The 25,646-nt window shown below is 27.4% G+C and overlaps 1 protein-coding gene across 1 annotated transcript in view; it reads left to right on the forward strand.

Moving 5' to 3' along the window:
* Positions 1–25,646, forward strand: part of LOC111625161 — a 91,231-nt gene that overhangs the window by 64,207 nt on the left and 1,378 nt on the right. The window contains exons 3-4 of the mRNA XM_023368211.1: positions 19,346–21,441; positions 21,933–23,164. Of these exons, the coding sequence (XP_023223979.1) occupies positions 19,440–21,441; positions 21,933–23,164 (3,234 nt within the window). The 5' untranslated portion in view covers positions 19,346–19,439. The remainder of the gene's footprint in view (positions 1–19,345; positions 21,442–21,932; positions 23,165–25,646) is intronic.

The raw sequence follows: 25,646 nt of genomic DNA on the forward strand, positions 1-25,646 counted from the left end.
TACAATCTTACTTAGTAACCCATTTTTGTGTCGAAAAAAATGAATTTTTCAATTAAGAACAGTCGAAAAACATTTGTTATAAATTGCAGAATTTATAATATATAAATTCTATAAATTAATTAATATCATTTCTGCTTTACATAAAATACTTTCCAGTGTAATGAATAAAGAATTCTCGAATTCGCCACGGTAATAATAATTTTTATATGCCTTATATTTAATTTTTAAGTTATCTTTAAGATGCCTCCTCATAATAAAGAACAAGAAATTTATGTTTCAACACGAAATGGAACTTTTATAAATTGTATCTTGGCCCCTTTTTTTCTGCGCCGTATAAATTATCATTACGCCTTTTACAAGCGAAGTTCAGTTATTCATCGACTTATTTATTGCACGCAGTTTGTAAAGCTTAATATCGAAATTAATTTCTTTTGTTTTTGTTTTTATTCCTTAAAAATATCATTATTTATTCGTAAAAAATATAAGAAGGATGTAAAGTTTTACTCTAATTGAAAATAAACTGTAAAAATGGATCTAAATCTGTATATTCTTTCACTTTCTCTGAAGAAATCCTTGATTCTGTATACACTTAGATTAAAAAGATTTACGGCACGTATAAATGAAATTATCCGTAAATTATGTTATACGGGCAAACAAAGTTTAAACTTATGTAATAATTTTAAGAAATTCAATCTCAAATTCCATTTATATATGTATATATAAATTTTATTTTTACAAGGAGAGAGTAGCATTACAAACTAATATTATTATTAATTTATGAGTTTTTTTATATCATTTTCCTCCTTAAAAGTATTTTTAAAATGTTTTATACCATTATTAACTTTTTATTGTAAAGTTAAAAAAGAATACACTTTATATATTAAAGCTTCTTAATAGCAGAAATAAAGTTACATTCTAATTATAGAAGTGTGATTTTGATGCCCTCAGTAACAGATACCTTTAATGAAAATCCATTTTATTTTATGTCCAGTTTGGTTCCTTATAAAAGACTAATTAATTACAATTTTCCCATTTAAATAATTTTAGAATTAGCATTATTATTCTAAAGATAACAACGATATGTCGCATTTACAGGACATTATTAAGGTCCATCTTTATCATCACTAATGTCGAACACAGGAGGCAGTTATGCTTATTTAAACACAGTAAAACCTGTTCCAACGAGGAACCCGAATAAACGAAAATCTGCGTAAATAGAAAATTTCGAATTTTGTGCGTTAAAAAAAAAAAAATACCTGTTTTAAACGGAAACCTGCCAAATCGGAAAAAATATTCGTACCGTGCCATTCCGGTTTACACGGGTTTTACTGTAAAGAAAACTATTTAAGATTGTATTTAAACGTTTTTTATTATGAGATAGTCGAAAAGGGGAGCTTATCCCGCGTGTGTCTTTGTTTTATTACGTTTATGAATCAGCGAATTATTGATAAATTAATAAATTATATATTTCAACGATATAATTTACTCGAATTGAGCAGTTATAATGAGAGATAAAAATAAAATTTAAAATAGGAAATATGCTTTTAAATATACCTTAAAGACAGAATGATCTAACAGACTGCACGTAAATTTCCGAAATTTTCACGTTATTTCTCAATCTTCTCGTTTTTTCTTTTGCTTTAAATGAATTTATTAAATATTCTGCAGGATTAACTAAAGGCCTGCGTGTTTATAAGAAATTACTATTTTACAATTTGTTTAAAATAATATACAGTAAAACCTGTGTAAACCGGTATTGCAAGGTAACGAATATTTTTCCCGGTTTGCAGGTTTCCGTTTTGAAGAGGTTTTTTTCCTTTTTTAATGTAAAAAGTTGCTCCTTTCCGAAGAATTTTTCTCGTTTAGGCAGGTTTTACTATAATGTGGGCTGTTGAAGCTCTCGCAGCTTATAATATCTACATCGAAGGGTCTCAAATGATAATTTCTTGAGTACTGATATTCTTAAATGAGTGAAATTTTCACGAATTAAATAATTTTAATGTAGGCATTAACGTATCTAAATAAATCATGCGAATTTATGTTTCTGAGCTTCAAAAATAACACGAAGAAATGAAATCACAGACNGTATGTTGCTTTGTTTAGGAGCCTTTTCTAAAACAACCAGTTCAAAAAAACTCGTGACAGAGAAACTACCTTCAATTTTAACATTTAATTTAATTATTTTATTATCTGATTTATCGTTATTCTAAAGATATTCCTGATCTTTCTCTTTTTCTAGAATAGGAATTCCTTCACTTGGCATTAATCTTTTTGGAATATCAATTACAATTAAACAAGTGGCGAGTCGATTTCTTCCCTTTTTTTTATATTTATTTATTCTTTTTTTTCTGTGTAAAAATATTCCGAATGAAAGGTTTTTTTTTTTTCTTTTTCTTTTTACAAATAGTCGAATCGAGAATTTCTTTGAACCTTTAATAGGTTCGGCCGAACGGTGTCATGTTAGCGTCGAAATACAGAAGAAATTGTTAAATATTCATGTTCTTCTGTAACTCACTTCACCCCAACTGCTTGTCTGAGTTGGGTTAATGACTCGCAGCCATTTATCTCAAGAATTTAGGATGTATGTACGCTCTTTGTCGCCGGAGAATAAGAGAAACTCTGTCGACAAGTTGCCGAGAAACTTCCAATTTTATAACGATATTGTAATTACACTTACTGTTTTTTTTTGTTTTTGTTTTTTTCTTTTAAATTCTCATTGTTTAAAAAAGAATATATAATTCACTCGCCGTTATTTTAATGATGAAAGTAAAGCATATCTGTAGCATCTCTCTTAATCCGTGATAACATCTCTTAAACGCTTTCGATTATCCTTTCTGCTTCTTCGAATGTAATTTACTCCATAACGAAGCTCTGCTAATTTCCAATACGCTAATTAGAGCACAATTCTGTTAACGTTTACCTTAATATGCCAAGCACCATCGAGTAATTCGATAAAACAGCATTTAACAAGTTTACAAATAATACATTTCGGGTAACGAATTTTCATCTTTAATGAATGGTAAAGGTTGTTAAAGTTAAATAGAAGAATCCCCGTGAAAAAAAAAACTGGTAAAAATTTAGGGTTTTTTTAAAAATAAATAAATAAAAAATCAGCATCTTTATTCGGGATAGTTTCGTCCAGCTGATTATCCGATCCGGTTAACTGCTCTCGTGAATTGCTTGACTAATGTTGCTGACGTCAAGATCAATTAATTAGTCTGTACATGAAATTTCCTAACGGCAGACAATCTGCATTCGTATATAATAGCGTGTAAGTGTGTTTATTTTTCCCCTCTTTCCGTGTTGGAAAACTTAAAAATTCCCGACAGAATGATAAAATTATTTATAGTTACGTAAATTCAAAATTCGGGTACGATTTCTGTTTATTTAATACTTCCCTAGAGTATCTTTTCTGGCTTACTTAACAATTACTATATTTACCTGACGTCGTTGTTTACTAATCGCTTTAAAACTTTATCCCATTAATGAGCCTTATATAAATTTGACTTTATATATATATACTTTATAAAAATTCAGTAGTGTGTTGTCCATGTTAAGGGATGGAAAACGTGTTTCTTTCCATCAAAATGCTAATTTTTTCGGTACGGTTTTGTATCAAAATGGATATCTTCTTCGTCTTCTTTAACTACATTTCTTCATTTGTGATATTCCTCATTTTCTGCAACCTCATTTCGGTCGATATCGTTACTTTACTCCGTTTTTTTTCGATGCCACAAAAGTGTTTTTTTGTGTGTGTGTCTTCCATCTCACTCTCGCATTTGGTCTATTTTAAATAATTACCATCTTACTCCAGTTTGATAATTTTTTTCCTCTTTACGTCATCCATGTGTGTGTGTGTGTGTGTGCCTTATAGATTAGAGTTGTAAGAAAACTGCGATTGTATCTACGTAAGAAATGGAAGAAAACGTTATCATTCCTTTACTTTTCTGGAATAATTTGCGAAAGAATTTCATCCTGTGAAAATTTAATTGAGTTTTGCTCGTCATTATTTCGAGAATTATCAGTTAAATTTTTATCCCAAACGAAAAAAAAAAGTGGGATGGAAAGAGTATGGGGAAAAAAAAAGCGGTTATCGCACTTCGACGTCACAGTTTTGGCTTACAGTTAGTGCTAGAATGACAACTAACGTGTGAGCCCGGTTTGCCTTACGGGTTTTGTGGTCTCTGTACACTTTCTTCCTTCTGATAAATGTTTATTTTTCTTTCTTTGTTATAGTCGAAGGGATTTTTCTATTTGTTGGAAAATAAAACTTTAAACAAACTTTTTTCAACGGTAATTTTGTAATAATTATCATTGTAACGGGTTTATATATTCTTTAAATGGATTTATGATCTAGTAGTCGTTTACTCCCCCTGGAAAGAAAAGAAAATTTACCAATTCGCCTAGAGCGTTAACACATTTAGAGATATAGACCAGTAAGCTGTCATTAAATTCTCCCCCTTCTTTAATCTATTATATGAGGAATTGCATAAATATAATATAGAATTGAATGACATTTCAAGCATTCAATTACTCGAACAATCGTCCATTTCTGGTTTCTTAAATGTAAAAGAAAGAAAAATCTGTCGACTGCAAAAGCATTAAGACAGATGTCAAAAATGGCATCGGAACACTTGTTGGAACTCCATCTATACAGATGGAGATCAAATTAATTGATTAGTAAGTCTATTTATACTCACGTTATATCTATATGAGGTATCGTTTCCTCGTTAATTTGTTTTCTTCCGTTTCGTTAAAACGATCCGATATCAACCTTTCATTAATATCCATTCATTCGTATTGAATCGGGCGGTGTAAAAACTATAGAAGAGTTGTTATTGACACAGAAAAATCCATAACTGTTACGCTAAGTCATTATCAGATGCGTTACTTAATACAAACTGTATATATTTATATAGAATTATATATTAAGAAGTGTAAACTAAGGCACGTCCAAATAATGATGATAATTTGAAATTCTATGAAGGTAAACGATCTCGATTCTTGCATGACGAAATCTGATAAGCATCCGTGATGAATTGTAGATAACACATTTAACTCGTTAGCACTTGTTACGTAAACGTTTTGTTGATAATTTTTTAAAATTTTCACTACAATTCGGCCATTTTTATTAGCTCGATAATGACGTCACTTCTGAGGAACCTCTCTAGAAATGAGCCTTCCACCGGCGTTTAAATGCATATTCTAGCTCGGAACTGCGTGTTTTATAAGCATTTATAAGCACAGTTATTGAAATTAAACCGTAATCTTAGTCAAAAATTAAAGAATTGATTAAAGCCATTGGTTAATGTAGCTTTAGGATATAAATGGCTTATGATATATATTCGGTGAACCGCACTCGATTCACAGAAACTGATTTCCATTAACACTTCTGTCAAACATAATATAGTCGTGTTATCGTTATAATTAATGCGATGTTATCGTACCCTTCGTGCCGATAAATCTGCCTTTTATACGACATCGAACGTCTTCGAACGACGGGGAGACAAGGGGAAAAACCGTTATTTAAAGCTTTGTTTCTCAAACGGTGGGTCGCGAACCCTCCTCGCATACGTCAAAACGTTTACTGAGAATAAAGAAAAAGATTAGAAACCTTCGGTTTAATCCGTCGGAAGAATTAATGACTGAGAAAAATTCATTTTGATCAGCAACAAGTTTAACTGGGAGATGCTTCGGCCATATTGATCAACGTCCTCGTCACTAATTTAGAACTTTTGATACGTTTTGTTTGGAAAGTAAATTATATTCATTAAAAACATCAAAGGAACGCTTTTATTTCGTTTCTTGTTTACGTTATTTTAAAATTAAACGAATAAAATATATTATAAAATTTAAAAAAAGTTTCGCAATTACGTTTTCAAACCGAACGATTTCTAATTAAAAAGTTTACTCTCTGCTTCCACACTTTATTTATAATATTAGAAAGCATCGATATATATATATGCTGTATAATTAAATTATTATTTAATAGAAAAAGAAACAAATAACATACCCGAGAGTAGGAAGAAATCGATGTGACATATTTAACATTCTCGATCTCCGATTCCCATTAAAGAAAAGGTCTTCTACATGCGATCCTTTTTTTTTTAAAGAAAAAGTTTCCTTTCTATAGATCAAAAAACATACTTTTTTCCTTTGTCTATAATAGCTGTGCCGAACGAAACCATCGGTCATAGCGAGATGAAATTTCAAGAACAAAAAGCAAAAGTTAGAAATTGGCTTATCCCGTTTGACAATTAATTTCTTGGCTTTTCGGGACTTAAATTTTTTAATGAAATGTTTAAAAAAAAACAAAAACAAAATATATTTCAAGAATAATACAAATCGAACACCCCTCAAAATAAATAAGCTATATACAATTAAACCTACGTAAACCGAAATGGCACGGTACCGAATGTATTTCCCGGTTTGGAAGGTTTCCGTTTTGGACAGGTTTTACCGTATGTAATATCTTTTCCTTTTCACATAAAAGCTGGTCTCAGAAACGTATAATCTATCGTTTGTTCTATAAAATTGTTAAATTAAAATTAAGTAAATAAACATAGAAGTTAATAATCAAAATCTGTATACATTCTTTGGGGACATTCGAGTAATGTTTATAAAGAATTATCAGTTGCTTCATTGTTTTTCTTCTTCTTCTTCTTCTTCTTTTTTCTTTTAACACACGAGACTAATATAAACCTGATTTTAATGTTCATCTTTTTTGATTCCCCTATCGAATTTATCCTGTAAAAGTCTCTGGGATTGCCCAAAAGCATTTAAAGATACAGGTTCCTTTTATGTAAAGAATTTTTTTTTTTATCTTTAAGTAATGTAAGAACAATTTTTTTTTCCTTTCACTTGGAAACTTGATTTATTTATTTTTTGATCCGAAAAAAAGAAAAAAAAATTTTTTATGTAAGGTTTTTACCTTACACTGAAATTACTTATTTTAACCTTTATTTCGATATTAACAGTTTTATAAAATTAAAAATCAAGTTCGTGACGTGACGGAAGCTCATTTCTGTTTCTATAGCAACTAGTTTTAAAAAATACGTAACGGTTTTTCACTAATTTATCTCCTTTTTTTTAATGCAGGTGTGTTTATTATAGTGTTACGTCGCTTAGAAAATTTCGTGACGTGACGATAGTTTATATATATATATTTTTTTATTTTTCTTTTAATCTTCCTCGTCGATTATTCTGAGATATTCACTTAAACTTCGAGGTGATTTTTCAGTCATTTTCACTAACATTTAAAATAATGTTCAAAAATTTGTAATAGTTTTACATTAAGAAGACGAAAAAAAAGTGTGGAAACTTCGTGACGTGACGAAGTGTCGACCGTCTTCATTTTTCCTTCTCTCACATCAAATCCTCTTTAACCATTCATTTAAACTGTAACGAATTCACTTCTTAATCTTCAATTTTAATAACGTTTTTCGCTAAAATTTACTCGCAATTCTCTAGTCTTTAACATCATGTCATCGCCTATATTTCTCTGTTTAATATTACTCTTACGTAATTTAAATATGTATATATATATATATATATAAAGTCAAAAAGTAGGACAGTAATTTTTATAAGTTGCTTTTAATATTGTGAATAAACAGGTTTTTAATTTATTCATAAGTAGAGTTAATAACTAGAAAGAATATTTATCTAATGTAAAAGTAATCTACTATTTTGCGTAGAGTATTAGTTGCACTTCATTTATAATATATACAGTATATATATATATATTTAATTTAATTATTTTTGCTTTTTAAAATTATCTCGATATGGCTTGTTTTATTATTATTTTTTCGTTTATTTTATTTATTTTTCTCTTCGTCGGTTTCCATTTATTTAACTTCTACTTCCTCATCTGTCGTTTCTGTTTACATTATGTTACCGGTTTTATATTAATTTTCTTACTTATTCTCAAGTTCAAGGACGTGTGTCGGAAGGTTTGTGGGAATTTTTATCCTTAGGCGCCCCCTAGAGTTTAAATTGAAGTAAGAAAAGGGGGCTAAAATTCGTCCTCCTTTTCCGACCGCCCTTATAAAAAGCCTTACTTTAAAATCTTAAAATCGTAAATATTGTCCGGCTCATGAATAATAATGAATGTCGGATCTATGAAAAAAAAAATTTCCTCTTCGCTTTCTTCAAAATGGAGGTCATTTTTTCCTTCCCCCTTTCATTCTTCTCTATATTAAATCCTATTTAGTTACGCGCGGCCATTTTTTTTATGGTCTAAGTAAAATTAATGCGTTATTTCATATTTTTGAACTTTTTAAAAATGTATTCGGGTGGTTTTAATTGATATAAGAATATTAATTCGGATTATTTTCTCTTACAAGTTTAATATAGGCCTATAATTTTTTTTAGGTTTATAAGAGTTAAATTTCGGTTTACTTTACGTTTCACAAACCGAAACTTTTCATTATTAGTTTAGTAATCGTATTTCGAAAAGGAATAACGTAATCGAGTATTGGCTAGGACCTATATTTGAAATTTTAAAAGAAAACAAAAAACACAGGCTGCATTACGTAAATTTGGAAGCTTTTGCCAATAATGCCATACGGGCAAATTTCCCATGGCATGGGGAAATTCTTCTTTTCTTCTTGAAACCGCTTTACTCGTAGGGAAATTTTTATGTTCTAGCTAGAAAGGGGAAATTCCGAAAGGGGAAATTGATGAACGTTGACATTTAAGAAAGAAAAAAAAAAGGTTGAAATATTTTAGCAAAAAATATATTGCTTCTCGCTATACTTTCGAATTTATGCCTTAGATCTGAGTGATTTTTGGCATATTATCATTACTGTAAACTGTAGTAAAATTTTATTTTCTTTGAAGAATGTGAGGTATTCTCTTCTAAAAACAATCGAACGAGGTTCCATCTTACTCGTGATATTTTTAACATTTAAATCTGGTATTCCGAGCAGTTAATCTGTAGTGTGTCTATATAATTTATATAGGGAACTACACTAGAATTATGGTTCTTTATGTAGGAAATCTTCGCTAGAATTATGTATCTTTATATAGGTACAGTACTTTATGTACTGTACTGTATGTATCTTTATAAAGGAGATCTACGCTAGAATTATATACCTTTATACAGGAGATCTATTCTATGATTAGGTATCTTTACTTAGGTATATACAGTAGATACTGTACAGTATTGTATGTATCTTTATATAAGAGATCTACGCTAGAATTATGGTTCTTTATATAGGTATGTACTACAATACTGTACTATATGTATCTCTGTATAGGGGATCTACGCTAGAGTTATCTTGCTACCTAATTTTAAAAGTTGTTTAGTTATGCAACAATGTACTAAATAATAAGCGAACGGAAATAATTTAACATACGTAAATTCGAATTTTTCGGCTTGCAGTTTATCTTTTCGGTTGATCGTAACACGATGTAAATTCGATTAAAAGAAATTTTTGTTTTTTTAATATCATGTAATGAAAGTAAAATAGATATATTTTTGACCATATACTGTATCTTTCTATTTATTTTTAAATTGAAGAATAGACAAATACGGAATGATGTCGGATGTCACATATTGATGAATGAGCTAGAAAGACGATCGTCTCTAGAAAGTATTGTGTTGGCCATACATAACGGAATATATGCCCATTTCTCGATTAGAAAATAAAGAATATGGAAATGATAGTGTTATAAATAAGTTTTATATGTTATTTTTCTCTTCGATTATAACGGGAATAGAATTTTTTTTTCAAATAAAAGATAATAAAATTTGGCTACGAATTGTTTTCGTTTAAAAATTAAAATTTGTTCTAGAAATAATTAAAACTTGTTGTTAGATTATTATTATTATTATTATTATTTATTAATGTTTGAATTAGTGAATGGCGAGCGCCCACATTTTTATTGGGTTTCTTTTTTAGTAACCCATTTTTGTGTCGAAAAAAATGAATTTTTCAATTAAGAACAGTCGAAAAACATTTGTTATAAATTGCAGAATTTATAATATATAAATTCTATAAATTAATTAATATCATTTCTGCTTTACATAAAATACTTTCCAGTGTAATGAATAAAGAATTCTCGAATTCGCCACGGTAATAATAATTTTTATATGCCTTATATTTAATTTTTAAGTTATCTTTAAGATGCCTCCTCATAATAAAGAACAAGAAATTTATGTTTCAACACGAAATGGAACTTTTATAAATTGTATCTTGGCCCCTTTTTTTCTGCGCCGTATAAATTATCATTACGCCTTTTACAAGCGAAGTTCAGTTATTCATCGACTTATTTATTGCACGCAGTTTGTAAAGCTTAATATCGAAATTAATTTCTTTTGTTTTTGTTTTTATTCCTTAAAAATATCATTATTTATTCGTAAAAAATATAAGAAGGATGTAAAGTTTTACTCTAATTGAAAATAAACTGTAAAAATGGATCTAAATCTGTATATTCTTTCACTTTCTCTGAAGAAATCCTTGATTCTGTATACACTTAGATTAAAAAGATTTACGGCACGTATAAATGAAATTATCCGTAAATTATGTTATACGGGCAAACAAAGTTTAAACTTATGTAATAATTTTAAGAAATTCAATCTCAAATTCCATTTATATATGTATATATAAATTTTATTTTTACAAGGAGAGAGTAGCATTACAAACTAATATTATTATTAATTTATGAGTTTTTTTATATCATTTTCCTCCTTAAAAGTATTTTAAAAATGTTTTATATCATTATTAACTTTTTATTGTAAAGTTAAAAAAGAATACATTTTATATATTAAAGCTTCTTAATAGCAGAAATAAAGTTACATTCTAATTATAGAAGTGTGATTTTGATGTCCTCAGTAACAGATACCTTTAATGAAAATCCATTTTATTTTATGTCCAGTTTGGTTCCTTATAAAAGACTAATTAATTACAATTTTCCCATTTAAATAATTTTAGAATTAGCATTATTATTCTAAAGATAACAACGATATGTCGCATTTACAGGACATTATTAAGGTCCATCTTTATCATCACTAATGTCGAACACAGGAGGCAGTTATGCTTATTTAAACACAGTAAAACCTGTTCCAACGAGGAACCCGAATAAACGAAAATCTGCGTAAATAGAAAATTTCGAATTTTGTGCGTTAAAAAAAAAAAAATACCTGTTTTAAACGGAAACCTGCCAAATCGGAAAAAATATTCGTACCGTGCCATTCCGGTTTACACAGGTTTTACTGTAAAGAAAACTATTTAAGATTGTATTTAAACGTTTTTTATTATGAGATAGTCGAAAAGGGGAGCTTATCCCGCGTGTGTCTTTGTTTTATTACGTTTATGAATCAGCGAATTATTGATAAATTAATAAATTATATATTTCAACGATATAATTTACTCGAATTGAGCAGTTATAATGAGAGATAAAAATAAAATTTAAAATAGGAAATATGCTTTTAAATATACCTTAAAGACAGAATGATCTAACAGACTGCACGTAAATTTCCGAAATTTTCACGTTATTTCTCAATCTTCTCGTTTTTTCTTTTGCTTTAAATGAATTTATTAAATATTCTGCAGGATTAACTAAAGGCCTGCGTGTTTATAAGAAATTACTATTTTACAATTTGTTTAAAATAATATACAGTAAAACCTGTGTAAACCGGTATTGCAAGGTAACGAATATTTTTCCCGGTTTGCAGGTTTCCGTTTTGAAGAGGTTTTTTTCCTTTTTTAATGTAAAAAGTTGCTCCTTTCCGAAGAATTTTTCTCGTTTAGGCAGGTTTTACTATAATGTGGGCTGTTGAAGCTCTCGCAGCTTATAATATCTACATCGAAGGGTCTCAAATGATAATTTCTTGAGTACTGATATTCTTAAATGAGTGAAATTTTCACGAATTAAATAATTTTAATGTAGGCATTAACGTATCTAAATAAATCATGCGAATTTATGTTTCTGAGCTTCAAAAATAACACGAAGAAATGAAATCACAGACCTTCAATAGTCCCTCATTGTAAAGGCTCCAATATATATTTATACAAGTATTATCTCCATTTTTTACATGCAATAAAATTGTTAATTTATATATTTTAAAAGATCTAGTTCAGTAAATTTCGAATTACCGAAATGGCACAAGTATAGAAAGAAAATAGACATTTTCAATGAATTATTAATATAATATATATATAGCTTAAATTTGCTATTAAGTAAATATGAGTCTATTAAGATACGTGCTTCTAGTCTTTTATACGTTGAGGAGTATAACTTGTCTACTAGGATTTGTTATATCGAAGGTTGCACTCACACAAATTCGTATTTAAAAACAACAAAAAAAACTTTAACAAGTCTGGTATGATCTGTATTTTTATATCTAGTTTAAGGTAATACGATACAATCTTACTAAAATTAATAAATTATTTAAATATTTGCTTTTTAACATACATTTTATGAAGGATACTTTCTAGTAAAACGTTTTTTGTATGATGTAATGTTAATATAAGAAAGAGAGACATCATCATTATAAGGAATAATTAGCAATGCAGATCATCTTGAATATCACTAGCAAAACTAGTGACATTGAAGATGATCTGCATTGCTAATTATTCCTTGTGGCAAGAGAGCAAAAAGTATATTTTTTCCTTTTGTAATACGTGGATAAATCGGTGGTAGCATTAGGTCAAAGACTATTTGATAACTCGTAAAAATATCATCTTATGACCACTTGTGATAATAAATTCGCGTGTTGTAACAAAATGTTTTCTTTTTATATTCATCTGCTTTTTTTATATATGGGGGCCTCTTCCCGCTGCCTTAAATATAAAGGAACAGCTTACAATCTCACGGTTAGTCGGTACCTCCAGCTGAGCCTGTTGTATGTCGGTCACAAGGTAATGAGTACCATCTAATTTGGAACGAGCCAGATGTCAGTAGAAGAGACGCATGCAGCTGGTCCTCCAGGCTTTTCCGGAGGAATCGAGTTTGTCTAACCTAATGTATAGGTTATACAGCGCCTTAAATTAATGGGGATACGTTCTCGTTCCCTTTATATCACCCTTTTATTTATTTGGTTTCGCCCAAAACTCATTTTAAAGAATGTATAAATCTGATATAATTTACGGTCGTAATTAGTCGTTAATATCAACTGGGTATTGATACCACAACATCGAATAACATCGAACTGGTTCGACTCGATGGCGCCACACGTGACTCCCACGTGGCAGGGTTCGTTAAGGTACCGCGACCAAACTTGCCACGTGGGATGATGAATTAGAAACGAACTAGCGAAAATCTTTTCGACCTTTTCCCTTCTGTAAATGTCGTTGCTTATTTTTGTGAAACCAAAACGGATATCACGTGATGGCGGCTTTTGAATTTTACGGATAGTTGGCATTCTTGGGATATCATCGACCGTAGAAACTTTCTTTTTACTTGGCGGAAGAGAGGATAATATATTTTTAATGTTTCCTCTGCGATATTCGGTTTTATACAAATAAATTCTTCGAAAATTGCTTTTTTTTAAGGGAAAAAAAGTCACGAGATTCAATGAAATTTTGCAGTTTTAAACTAATCATAGAATCGATCGGAAAGGTAGAGTGCATAGTTTAATTATTTTGACACGTTTCAAAACGCTTTTGAACTGTGTTTGACTCTGGTAAAGTGCGTCGAACTCGTTCCCTAACCAACGAAGTGGAACCACCTTTTGTCCTTATTTTATAAGGAGTCGTTAAAATCAAGTTAAAGAGAATGGTAGTCACATGCAACGAAATAGCTATGAGCCATGCCCTTTGAAAGACAAGACTTGTAAATTACATTATTCAGAAATCACATCTTTTCTCCTAACGTAAAATTTTTTTAAGGGACAAGTCGGAAAACAAACGAAAATTTTGCCACCGGAATCCACTAATATAATAAAAATTTCTCTATAAAGCGCACGTTTTGCGATAAATTTAACGAAACTGATCTCTTTGCCACGTGTGCTGTTGTTATCATCGACGTGTGACGTCACTTTGGTAGTGGTGTTCGTGACGTCAGGGGCATTGGCTTCGTGCCAAAATACTCTAAAAATAGTTTCTTCTTCACATCGCGTAATTGCAACAGTGTTTTCGTCAAATATGTCTTCTTGAAAAAATTCAAAATAAAAAAAAATTAAAAAAATAACTTTGTCGTATCATTGGCACAAATTTAGAGATGTTTATGAACAGTTTTTTTGGCAAATATTCAGAGGGAAATTAATCAAGCGATTAAAACAACTTGTTATAATTTTATGATTTAGGAAATACTGTACCATTGCAACAGCATATGTTATTGAAGGAAAATGGCGTTTATATCTCACTATAATTTGTAAAATCATCATATTCATAATCAAATCACAGTTTATTTATTTATTTTTTATTTTTTAAGGAAGAGGAAGAATATAAAAAAGACCTAAAAAAATAGACACTTTATTATTTCTTTATTCTCAAATGATAATTTCTTGAGTACTGATATTCTTAAATGAGTGAAATTTTCACGAATTAAATAATTTTAATGTAGGCATTAACGTATCTAAATAAATCATGCGAATTTATGTTTCTGAGCTTCAAAAATAACACGAAGAAATGAAATCACAGACCTTCAATAGTCCCTCATTGTAAAGGCTCCAATATATATTTATACAAGNAATTAAATAACAGCATTAAGAAAGTTTAAGACTTATCTTTAATCTAAGCAAATACTTTTATAAATAAGCAGTTTATAAACACATTATTATTTAGCTTAACAATTCCACAACATCCTGAAATCAAGAGGAATAGCATAAATTGATTACTCAAAAGATTTTGACAAAATATAGAGAAATAAACATCTTAATATATAGTGAAAATGGCTCTAACTTATTCCAAATGATAAATTATGGCACTTCTGTATAATATTTTATAAGTACCCAATATATAAAATACTAAAATTTTATTTGTATCTTTATTTTGAACCAGACTTTTATCCTTTAGAAGTAAAAAACATTGAGTTGCTGATAGAGTACTATCATATTAATCAGTGATTTCTTTAAGGTTTATTATATTAGTAATAAAAAAATTCTTTGAATGTAATAAATTAACATAACATTACTTATAATTAAGATTGTTTGATTGTTTATAATATAAAATTGAAAAGATTAAGATATTTTCATAAAATTTTACTCAGAATGTAAGAAGCTTTTTTAAAAAGATATGTCTAGGAAAAAGATCATTTCTGATTACTATATTGTGATACGTTGTCCTTGTTATCAGCTATCCAATACTTGTGATGGATTTGTCATTAATGATAATTTCAAGAAATTAGATTTTACTTGAAATATTTTTACAAACTTTCATATGCAAAACTGTATTTGTTTAGAAATGATTAGGTAAATGCTGTGAAGTGATATATCAAGATTGATTTCACTCATCATCATTTGCATTTATGGTTGCATTTCCCAACTATTAAGTTGTGGATTTTTAAGATGATGATTGTCTATTCCGGTGCTATAAAATTTGGAAAACGCTGCTTTAAAAAGGAAAAAAATATTAATTTAACACATACTTCATTAATTAAATAGATGCTATTTCCCAACTATTAAGTTGTGGATTTTTAAGATGATGATTGTCTATTCCGGTGCTATAAAATTTGGAAAACGCTGCTTTATAGAGGAAAAAAATATTAATTTAAAACTTGTTTAATGATTTTTAATGATAGAACTTTATTTGAAAAGAATTTATCACATTAAACATTTCTGTCTTTTACAAAAATTATAGCTTATTTTTGATAACTGATGAATACTTTAATCAAGGTGTTCATATGTTTTTATCACATATTTATGTTTTTATCATAATTTTTCCACTTTGCAACAATTGTTGCGGTGGTGTGTGTGAAGGGTTGGCGAGTGTTTTGATTTTAATATATAATAAAGACCAGCGAGTAGGAACATGGAACCGATGATCAGGTAAACAAATGATGGGATGATGACGAAGCCCAGTAAATNTAATAAAAAAATTCTTTGAATGTAATAAATTGACATAACATTACTTATAATTAAGATTGTTTGATTGTTTATAATATAAAATTGAAAAGATTAAGATATTTTCATAAAATTTTACTCAGAATGTAAGAAGCTTTTTTAAAAAGATATGTCTAGGAAAAAGATCATTTCTGATTACTATATTGTGATACGTTGTCCTTGTTATCAGCTATCCAATACTTGTGATGGATTTGTCATTAATGATAATTTCAAGAAATTAGATTTTACTTGAAATATTTTTACAAACTTTCATATGCAAAACTGTATTTGTTTAGAAATGATTAGGTAAATGCTGTGAAGTGATATATCAAGATTGATTTCACTCATCATCATTTGCATTTATGGTTGCATTTCCCAACTATTAAGTTGTGGATTTTTAAGATGATGATTGTCTATTCCGGTGCTATAAAATTTGGAAAACGCTGCTTTAAAAAGGAAAAAAATATTAATTTAACACATACTTCATTAATTGAATAGATGCTATTTCATTATAAATTAATAAGTTTATACTTTTATACTGTATAATTTATCATTTATGGCAATAAATATTGCTTTTAATTAACTTATTTATATTTGTCTGGAAAAACCTAATATCAATATTTAAAGTTAATTTCACAAGAAACACTAATTAAAATATTAATGCAAAAAATTTATGTAAGATTCTTTCTAATTGATTATAAAAATAAATTAGAACATAAAGTGTTTGTTTAATAAAATTTATTAGCAAATGAAAATATTTTTCTTGCATTATAAATTAAAACTATTTGTTAGAAATGTTTTTAGCATTTAAAATAAAATTTTAGTTAGTTAAAGTTAAATATAAAATGAAGTAAATTAAGATTAAAAATAAATTAAATGTTGAAATGTTTAAAAATTCATTATTATAGCAGATCAATAGCAAAATATTTTGTTTCTGATTCATAACAATTTTAATCAGTTTTATATTGTAAATTAACATAAATGATAACTGCTAGATATATTATGAGATTAATAGTGTTAAAGAATTTTTAGTTCATAGATCAAAATATATAATTTTGATTCAAACTAACATGGTTTATAGTTGTTCATTCATTCATTCTTAATAATAATTAGTTATGAACTGTCTCAAAAGATCTAGTTCAATTAAACTTTAATTTGTCATAAATATTTTGATGCTATTTAAAACTTTCTCCATTTTTTTAATTAAGAAATTTTTTAAGAACTAGTTTTTCTTTTTGATTATAATTTTTTAAATAAAGAGTGTATGATAAAAGGATAAAGTAATTTTCCAAAAAATGTATAGGCAGTTATATTAATAAATATTTTTATTCAGGATAAAATTAAAAACAAAGTAATCATTCAACAAAAAATGAATAAAAAAAAAGAATAATAATAAATGTTTTGTATTTTCAAACAAAAATTATTCATTTATATGGTACTCTTCTTGATGGAATATATATGTGTGAGTATTAGAAATGCTCGCATCGGTCAAAATAGCCAAAATGGAAAAACATACGAACGAGTTGAATATTTTTTGTAACTAATAAAATTTGGTATACTGGCTACTTTCCAAATCAGCATCTCATAACAATAATCTAATCTTTGGCATAAGGCCAACAGGAGGAACCATCTTGAGCTTCTTCGGGACAATCTAAAAGAAATGATGGAGAAATAAAAGGATCTAACATGATATAATGAGCAAACAAAGTGGGTGGAGGGGTCATAAAATTTCTTCGACTGATCTCATTATTATGATATTTCTCTCTTGTTCCTTTTGTTTTGAATTTTTCTTATTATCTAAATTTTCATAAAAATCTAAATTTGTTTGGTTTTTGTTTTTTCCTTTTTCATTTAGGAAAAAAAATCTACTATCTGATACATTAACATTTTGGATTCTGTAAAATTATGCTACTTGTATGTCAGAGGAAACATTTTTACTTTATTATTAATAAAATCATTTGAATAGTTATAATGGCAAACTGCCCATTTTCATGAGTAATTATCCTGAAAATATTTTCATTTTTAAATATTTCAATCAATGTTCTATTTTGAAGTAAAAAAATAAATAATTTCAATACTAAATATGAGAAGAATATGTAATTTTAAATTACTTTTTAGTATATTTTATATTATTTAATAATTTTTTATATGCTGTAAACGGTATTTATATTAGTTTATCATTTAATTATGTATATTATTCATATACATAAAAAGAAAGTAAAAACTTATGTGTTGCTATTTTAGTCTTTATATAATAGATTCTTTTATTAAATTTATGTAGCAATTGTCTAAATTTATTGACTAAATGTATTCTGACTTATTTATTATATTCTGCATTATTTATTTTTTGATTTCTGTAATTTTTTTAAAGTAATGCTTAAAATAAATCAACTTATCATACATTCTAAGTAGATTAAGTATTGCAGTTAATTGGGTTCTTTGTAATTTGTTACTGTTTTGCACTTTAGACATTAGTTAAAAATCTATTATTCTAATCCATTTAGACAAAAATCACGATCAATAAAATTATCACAGTAGAAAATAACTTAGTAAATTATTTCCAAATTCATGATTTAAGTTTTCAATAAACATTACAAGTTATTATAAAGCTAATTTTATTCATTTGGCTTAGACGTTACATATGATTTAGTTATGCAACCCCAAAGGTGAATAATTGAATAAATTTCAAAGCAAGAGTAAAATGATCAACATAATTTGCTGAATAAAGATAAACTGCTCAAAATGTTAGAAGATTTTCATGTTTTTATTTTTGTTCTTTCATTTTTAAGATAATTACATAATTTTAATCTTATAGTTTGTATACAGATGAGAATATTGTTTCATATTACAATTAAATTCAAGATTTATATGAATTTTTTGATAATATTTAATTTTAAAAATGAATAAAATTATACTATTTTTGTTATTGTAAATATATATTAAAAACATTCTGTTGATTTTGTAAACATAAAATATACTTTAGAACAAATTTAACTGCTAATGCATTTTCAATTAACTTCATTAGCTTAAAAAAATAGGATTATATTATGTTATGTTTAAAAGAAAAAGGACTTGTTTCTGTTACTAAAATAATGTTATTGCTGTTAATATTGATTTATGAAATTATATTAAAAATTTAAAAACTTGAAATGATTTAAAATGAAAACTATGGATTTCAAGTAAACTTTGATAAATAAATAAAATATAATTTTCATTAAAATAATAATAATAGAATATTCTAAAATTATATAAGAAATCTGTTTTGTTTTTTTGCCATTACATATATTATAATATACATTCACTGAATTTATTTTAAAATTTTTATTCAGAAAATAATAGAATTTTTTTCTTGTTTATTAGATATTTCTTAATGATGGAATGAGAAAATTTTAAAGGAGAGTGACATCATGAACTGCTAAATGTAAGAGTGATTCCTTCTGATAAGGAGTCCAGAATGAAAGTTAGTAAATTATCAACACAAGCAACAGATTTAGAAAACAATATTTTTAAGCTCTCAAAGTGTAATAAATTATCAAAAACAAAATCTACAGATAAAACTCGTAACATAAAAAAGACAAATATATTAAAAAGCTTAGATTGTGTAAAAGCCATTAAGAAATCTAAAAAGGAAAATATCAAATGTGTTGTGACAACAGGAAAGAAAAGAAAGTGTTCAGAAACAAATGAACATAATTCTAAATCTAAAGAGTGTAAGAGATTTGCAAACAATGTTAATTATTCAATAAAGGAAAATATTAAAAAACAGTTTAATGATACAGACAAGTTAAAACTTCATAACTATTCAAAATCTGCAAAAGAATGCAAATATCAAGAAAATTCAAAGAAAAAAGCAAAATTAAAACAACAAATTTTAAATGTTAAAAACAGTAAATTTAAAAAGCAACATCATTCTAATGTTACTAATGAGAAGAAACAAAAATCTCATTCAAAAGGTTTAAAAGAAAAGAAAGGAAAATTAAGCAAGCACAAAGATCATAATTTGAAATTGAACAAAAAATCAAAAATGAAAAGAAATCATTTAAAGGAGTCTAAACAAAGTTGTTTGAATATTCAAAATAAAATTTCAAATAAATCACTTTATGAACAATTAAGTAAAATGAAACTTTCAAGTGGCAGTTCCTCAGATAAAGATGTACCTATTAAAAAGAAAAAAGAAGTTATATGTAATGGATCATTATATAGTCCTGTTAAGAAAACTTATAAAGAAAAACAACAAAATTTTATTCCAAACAAAAAATTAAAGTGTAGAACTTTTGAAGAAAATATACCACCTCAAGAAAATTTGTCTAGTGTTTCTTCAACCAAGACTACGCCAACTTCGACATCTCGTTGTCACCGTGTGGCTAGTTTAAATGCAATAGCAAAAGTGCATATATTATTTGAGAATGAATTCAGAAACTCTAGTAACAATGAAAAAAAGGAAGATACAAAAAGAAAACTTTCTACCTCATTTTTAAAACATAATGTTGCAGCACCTAAACAAGAATTAGATAAAAAAGCAGGAAAAGAAATTAAAACAAAAGTACATGGAAAGAAAAATGCACAGCAAACCAAAAATATGAATATTGTTTCAACAGATAAAGGAGAAGAATTAAATAAAGAAAAGTCAGAAGAAAATGATTTGAATGGCACACGAAGGAGTAAAAGAATGGCAAGTATGAATGCACAAGCAATATTAGCTGTTACATGTTCTTTAAGACCAAGAAGAAAAAGTAATAAAGTGGCTATACCAGAACATATTTCCGTTTCAAGTACAGAAAGTGACATGACTGAAATACAAGTAAAATGGTCATCAGAAAAAGTACACCAAGAAGTGAATAATAAATCAAATTCTTCCACATCATATCATCAAAGTAAAGTAGTTATTATGGGTGTTAGAAGCACTAGAACACTCAAAGCAGATCAATTGAATAACCATTTAAAAGATATGAAAAAAAGCAAATCTAAATTAGGAAAGAAAAAGCCTGTCAGAAAAGATGACGACAACTTAGTACAAAATAACTTATGTAGTTATCATGCAGTTGCATCTAATAACAACATGGCAGTTAGCAGATTGGGTCTTACCAAATATACAAAAGTTACTAAAGTGCACATAAATACTAAAGGAATGGACTTGAAATCTCCAGAAGATTCAAACCTTCATGAAATAGAACAAGGAGAAATGGCTGTTATGAGCACTTATCGTTATCAGACAAAAGACAGTTGCTATCACCACTGGCGAACCATGTTTAGCAAACCAGTGCCTGGTCAGCTATCTAACCAGACAGATGCTGACTGTAGTGGATGTTATTTAACTAATCCAACACATACATATTCATATCCAGCAAATTCTGGTTCATTATCCATTCCAGGTGTTGGTGCAGATGAAGCAAGAGATTGTTGCATAAATGGTTGTGATCCAACTTCTTCAGTGCCATGTAATGTGGATAGATGTAGTAAGTGGCATTTTCTTAATACACTTTTAAATTTATTTACTTTCTAATCTTTCAGTTTGAGTAATTAATTGCATAATTACAGTAATTAGATATATTATTAACTAAAAATACTTTGTTTTATTATAAAATAAATGATTAAATACAATACCTTATAGAAATTTATTGATTTTGTGTAACATTCTGCCATCTGTTGAGAAATTTTGTAGTGATAAAAGCAGAATATAAATCATTTATACTTAAATTCTTTATTCTACAGAAACATTCATATATTTGATAATATATTCTATGATTTTACTATAAGTCTACAACATAGTTTTATTTAACATTTTAATTCCAATTTGCGGTTATATTATAAAACAAAACATTTAATTCTGTGCTAAAAATTTTAGTTTTAATACATAGATATTTGATTTAATATTTATTGAAAGATAATCTATACAAGAAATTTTGTGTAATATTAGTAAAATTGTAAATGTTTTATTTTTTTACAGACTGTCAACAAAATGATCCCTATTTCCAACGAATAATTGATCCCTTCTGTAATAATAAATCTGTTTATCCTGCACAGCCATCTTGTCTTACTCTTCAGCAACAGAACTCAAATTTAACTTGTTGTTCAGGAGAACAAAGTGTACCACAGGAAACTCATCATGCTAGCACATGTACGAGACAGGAAAGACTTTGTTCTGTAGACCAATGTCATCAACAATTATCTAATTTTCAGACACATTATACAGATGCATCAAATCCAAATAATCAGTCTTGCCAACAGACATATCCAAATAGATATTCATACAATGTCCATTGTCATCGAGCCTGCCAACTGCATAAATTTTCATTTCCGTGTCATGGCTGTACAACCCCAAACCATATCCATAGGTCTCATTTACACTCCTGTTTGAATTACCAAAAAGCACTTTCGTCTCATAGCCAAGATATATGTCCTCCTGCACCTCATTCTCCTAATCCACCACTTGCAGCTCCGACTTCAGATTCGGCAGCTTCTCTAGCAGCAAAAGTACCAAGACCGGAATTATTAATGCCACAGGAAGCAAACCTTCCAACCGAAGGAAAGCTTTCAATCGAAGATGGAAGTTATAAATATTGTTTAGTTTGTGAAAATGACAGAAATATAAAATGTGTGCCTTCAAGTAGATCAAGCCTTTTGAATCAGGATTCTCTAAATAATTCTGAATCATTATACTTTAATTCTACAACAGCAGATAAACAACGATTGAGATCAATAGTTGAAGATATTCAATTATCACAGAGTGGGAAAATAAATAATTGTAAATTTACAAATGAAAAAGTAAATAAGAAGCATCAACTTGAAAATAAACATCCATCCCGAAAATCTTTCAAATTTCTGAAATTGAATCAAAAATGGAGGCGATCCGAAAGCCCAGAAGATGATATTCCATTGTGCAATTTGAACAAGCAGCAAGTGTCAACAGGCTTCTCGCAGTTGGATAATGGCACGGTTAATGAAGATTTACAAAAATCTACAAAAAGGCATAGAAAACAAACATTATCTAAATTTTCAAATCATAAAAAGCTGTGCAACAAAGATTCAGATAGTACATGTGTTAAATTAAAGAAATTAGAAGAAATTATACCAAAGTTAACATTACACTCTTCCATTCCTAGAAGAATTGGAAAAACAAAATATTCAAATGGATGGTCGTGGGAAGGCGAACCTTTTGAAAAACTAGTCTTGTTAAATGTAAGAAATATTCATATTAATATGAAAATTAGTTTTTAATGATTTAATATAATTGTTATTGACAAAAAAAAATATAAATTACTTATATTGTCTTTTTAATAATTTCTTGTAATATAATTTGTTTTTTATTTCATTTAATAATAATTCAGTATAGTCAGAAATATAAAAATTGAATTAAAACTTTTAAAGATTATGCAATTGGCCTGAAAATATTTTATATTGCAAGAATAAATCATTATTTTACTTATATATTTTGAAATGATTCGTTACTAAGTACATAAAAAAAATTTTTTTTTTAATTTTATAATATTTTTTAGTTAAAATTTAAACATCATCTTAAATTTTGATATTTATAATTTAAGAGACACTTTAATAATGTACAGAAGAAAAACTAAAATAAAATTTTAGAATAAAAAATTATTTACAACTTTACCAGTTTTAAAAATTTTTAATTTAGAATGTTAATTTAAAGTAAAAATATAATTTATATTTTTTCAAAACTAAACAAAATTAAATTATTTCAAATATAAAATACAATTTGATTAAATATGACAAAAAATTTCGGATTACATTATACTAAATGTCAAGAATTATAAATAAATGGACCCCCCTATAATGCGTTATACAGGTCAATATTCATAAAATGTTTCTAACTTTTTGCTATTTTGCCATTACAACACACTCACAGTTCATATATAATACATGGTTCTTATAACACAGTTTTCTATAGTATAGAATGTATCCCCATGTTGTACAGGGATTCACTGTACTTTACATGTATTTACAATGTGTACATAATGCTAATAATACATAATAAATTTACATGCATTGCATTATGAAGTCAGTACTTATCAATTGTTGGGAATATTTTTAGTTGTCTGACAGTAAACAAAAATCTAATAGAAATGCTGATTAGAAGTGATTTTTCTCTTTCAAATAAGTAAATAACAGAAACAATATTGAAATTTTTATTATATTCTTAACTGTTAAGTTGAGGTTTACGTAAAAAATTAAAAAAGCTTAATTTTGGATGGTTATTTCTGTTTGAAGAAATTGGCTTTTATATTAATAGTACAGAAAAAGTTTAAATTACAACTCTTCTACTTATATAAATGATACTTCAGATGGTTAAAGTTTTTCATTGATAAGTATGTCATTACAGGAAGTTTGAAAATGTTCTTTTCTCAATATAAATTTTATATTTACTATTTATTGTTAGAATATAATGATTAAAATAGAATTCATAACTGATTCAGTTTTTCAAAAATAGAAACAATTTTCTAATTAAAGGTGATGGTTAGAATAGGACTTTATGAAAGTTGCCATATATACAGTATACAAATAAACACAACTAAAAATTATTTATAAATATACATAATTTATATTTACATATTTTTGTGCTGTTTGACTAGATTTGGATTAAAATTTTAAATATTTATAGAAGTAAATAAATCATAAAGATAAATTTTAGAAATATTAAAAAAAAAATTTTTTTTAAGAATTTTCTTGTTTATTTAATTAAAAAAAGTAAGTTACATTCAGAAAGAGTTCAGTTCTGAAAATTATGTTTTTGAATAAAGCATATCAATTTTTACAGCCCATTTTTAAATTTAAATTATGTCATTTAAATCTAACATTCAGCTGAACAAGAGTTAATTTACAATTGAAACTTTCTGTTGTTTAAACATTATAGAAAAAAATTTAATTTGTTAATTCTAAAGCTGGAAATATCTTCTAAATACTAAAATTCATACTTTTCTCTCACTTTCCAGCATTCACTGATTAAAAGCAAATGTTTTAGGCTATCTTCATCAGGTTAAGCAGATTCTATATCAAATGTCTATGGCAGGTTTGAAGTTTGGAATAATACCGCTTTTCTTTGACGTAATTGTCTTTGAAATTTAATAATGGATATTTAAATATGAAAACATTAATAATTATATTGACAATATTTTATATAAGAGGATATATTTCATTCATAATAATAATGAATTTCCTTGCTAGGATAATCTTAAATGATATTTTAAATGATAATTTGGACTTATGCAGTTTCGAATCATGGTTTAACATTCTAAAAATATCTTCGCCATGAGCATTCACAAAATAAAATCTAAGAGAGTAAATGACTTAAAGCTATTTAGTGCCACAGGGTAGAAGAGGATAAAAATGAAGAAAGCTATATAGTGAGATGATGATGTATTGAAAGATTGTAAGAATACATCTTAAACTTTGATTTACAATAGCATTTTACTATATTAATATAAATATAGTTTGAACATTTACACAATCTTAAGTTTTTTATAGTACAGTATAGTTAGTTAAAATATTAGTTTTCATGAAAATTTTTATCATATTATTGATAACAATGATAAATCCTACTAATTTTATGCCATGATGCAAAATTTCTGGTTATGGAATTCAAGGATGTTTCTTCTTGTTGCCATGTGTTTTATTGAGAAATATTAAATTCTTTTAAAAATTT

This window comes from Centruroides sculpturatus, unplaced genomic scaffold, assembly GCF_000671375.1.
Source record: "Centruroides sculpturatus isolate CEXI.00-Female unplaced genomic scaffold, Cexi_2.0 scaffold439, whole genome shotgun sequence".
In the NCBI taxonomy this organism is placed as follows: Eukaryota; Metazoa; Arthropoda; class Arachnida; order Scorpiones; family Buthidae; genus Centruroides; species Centruroides sculpturatus.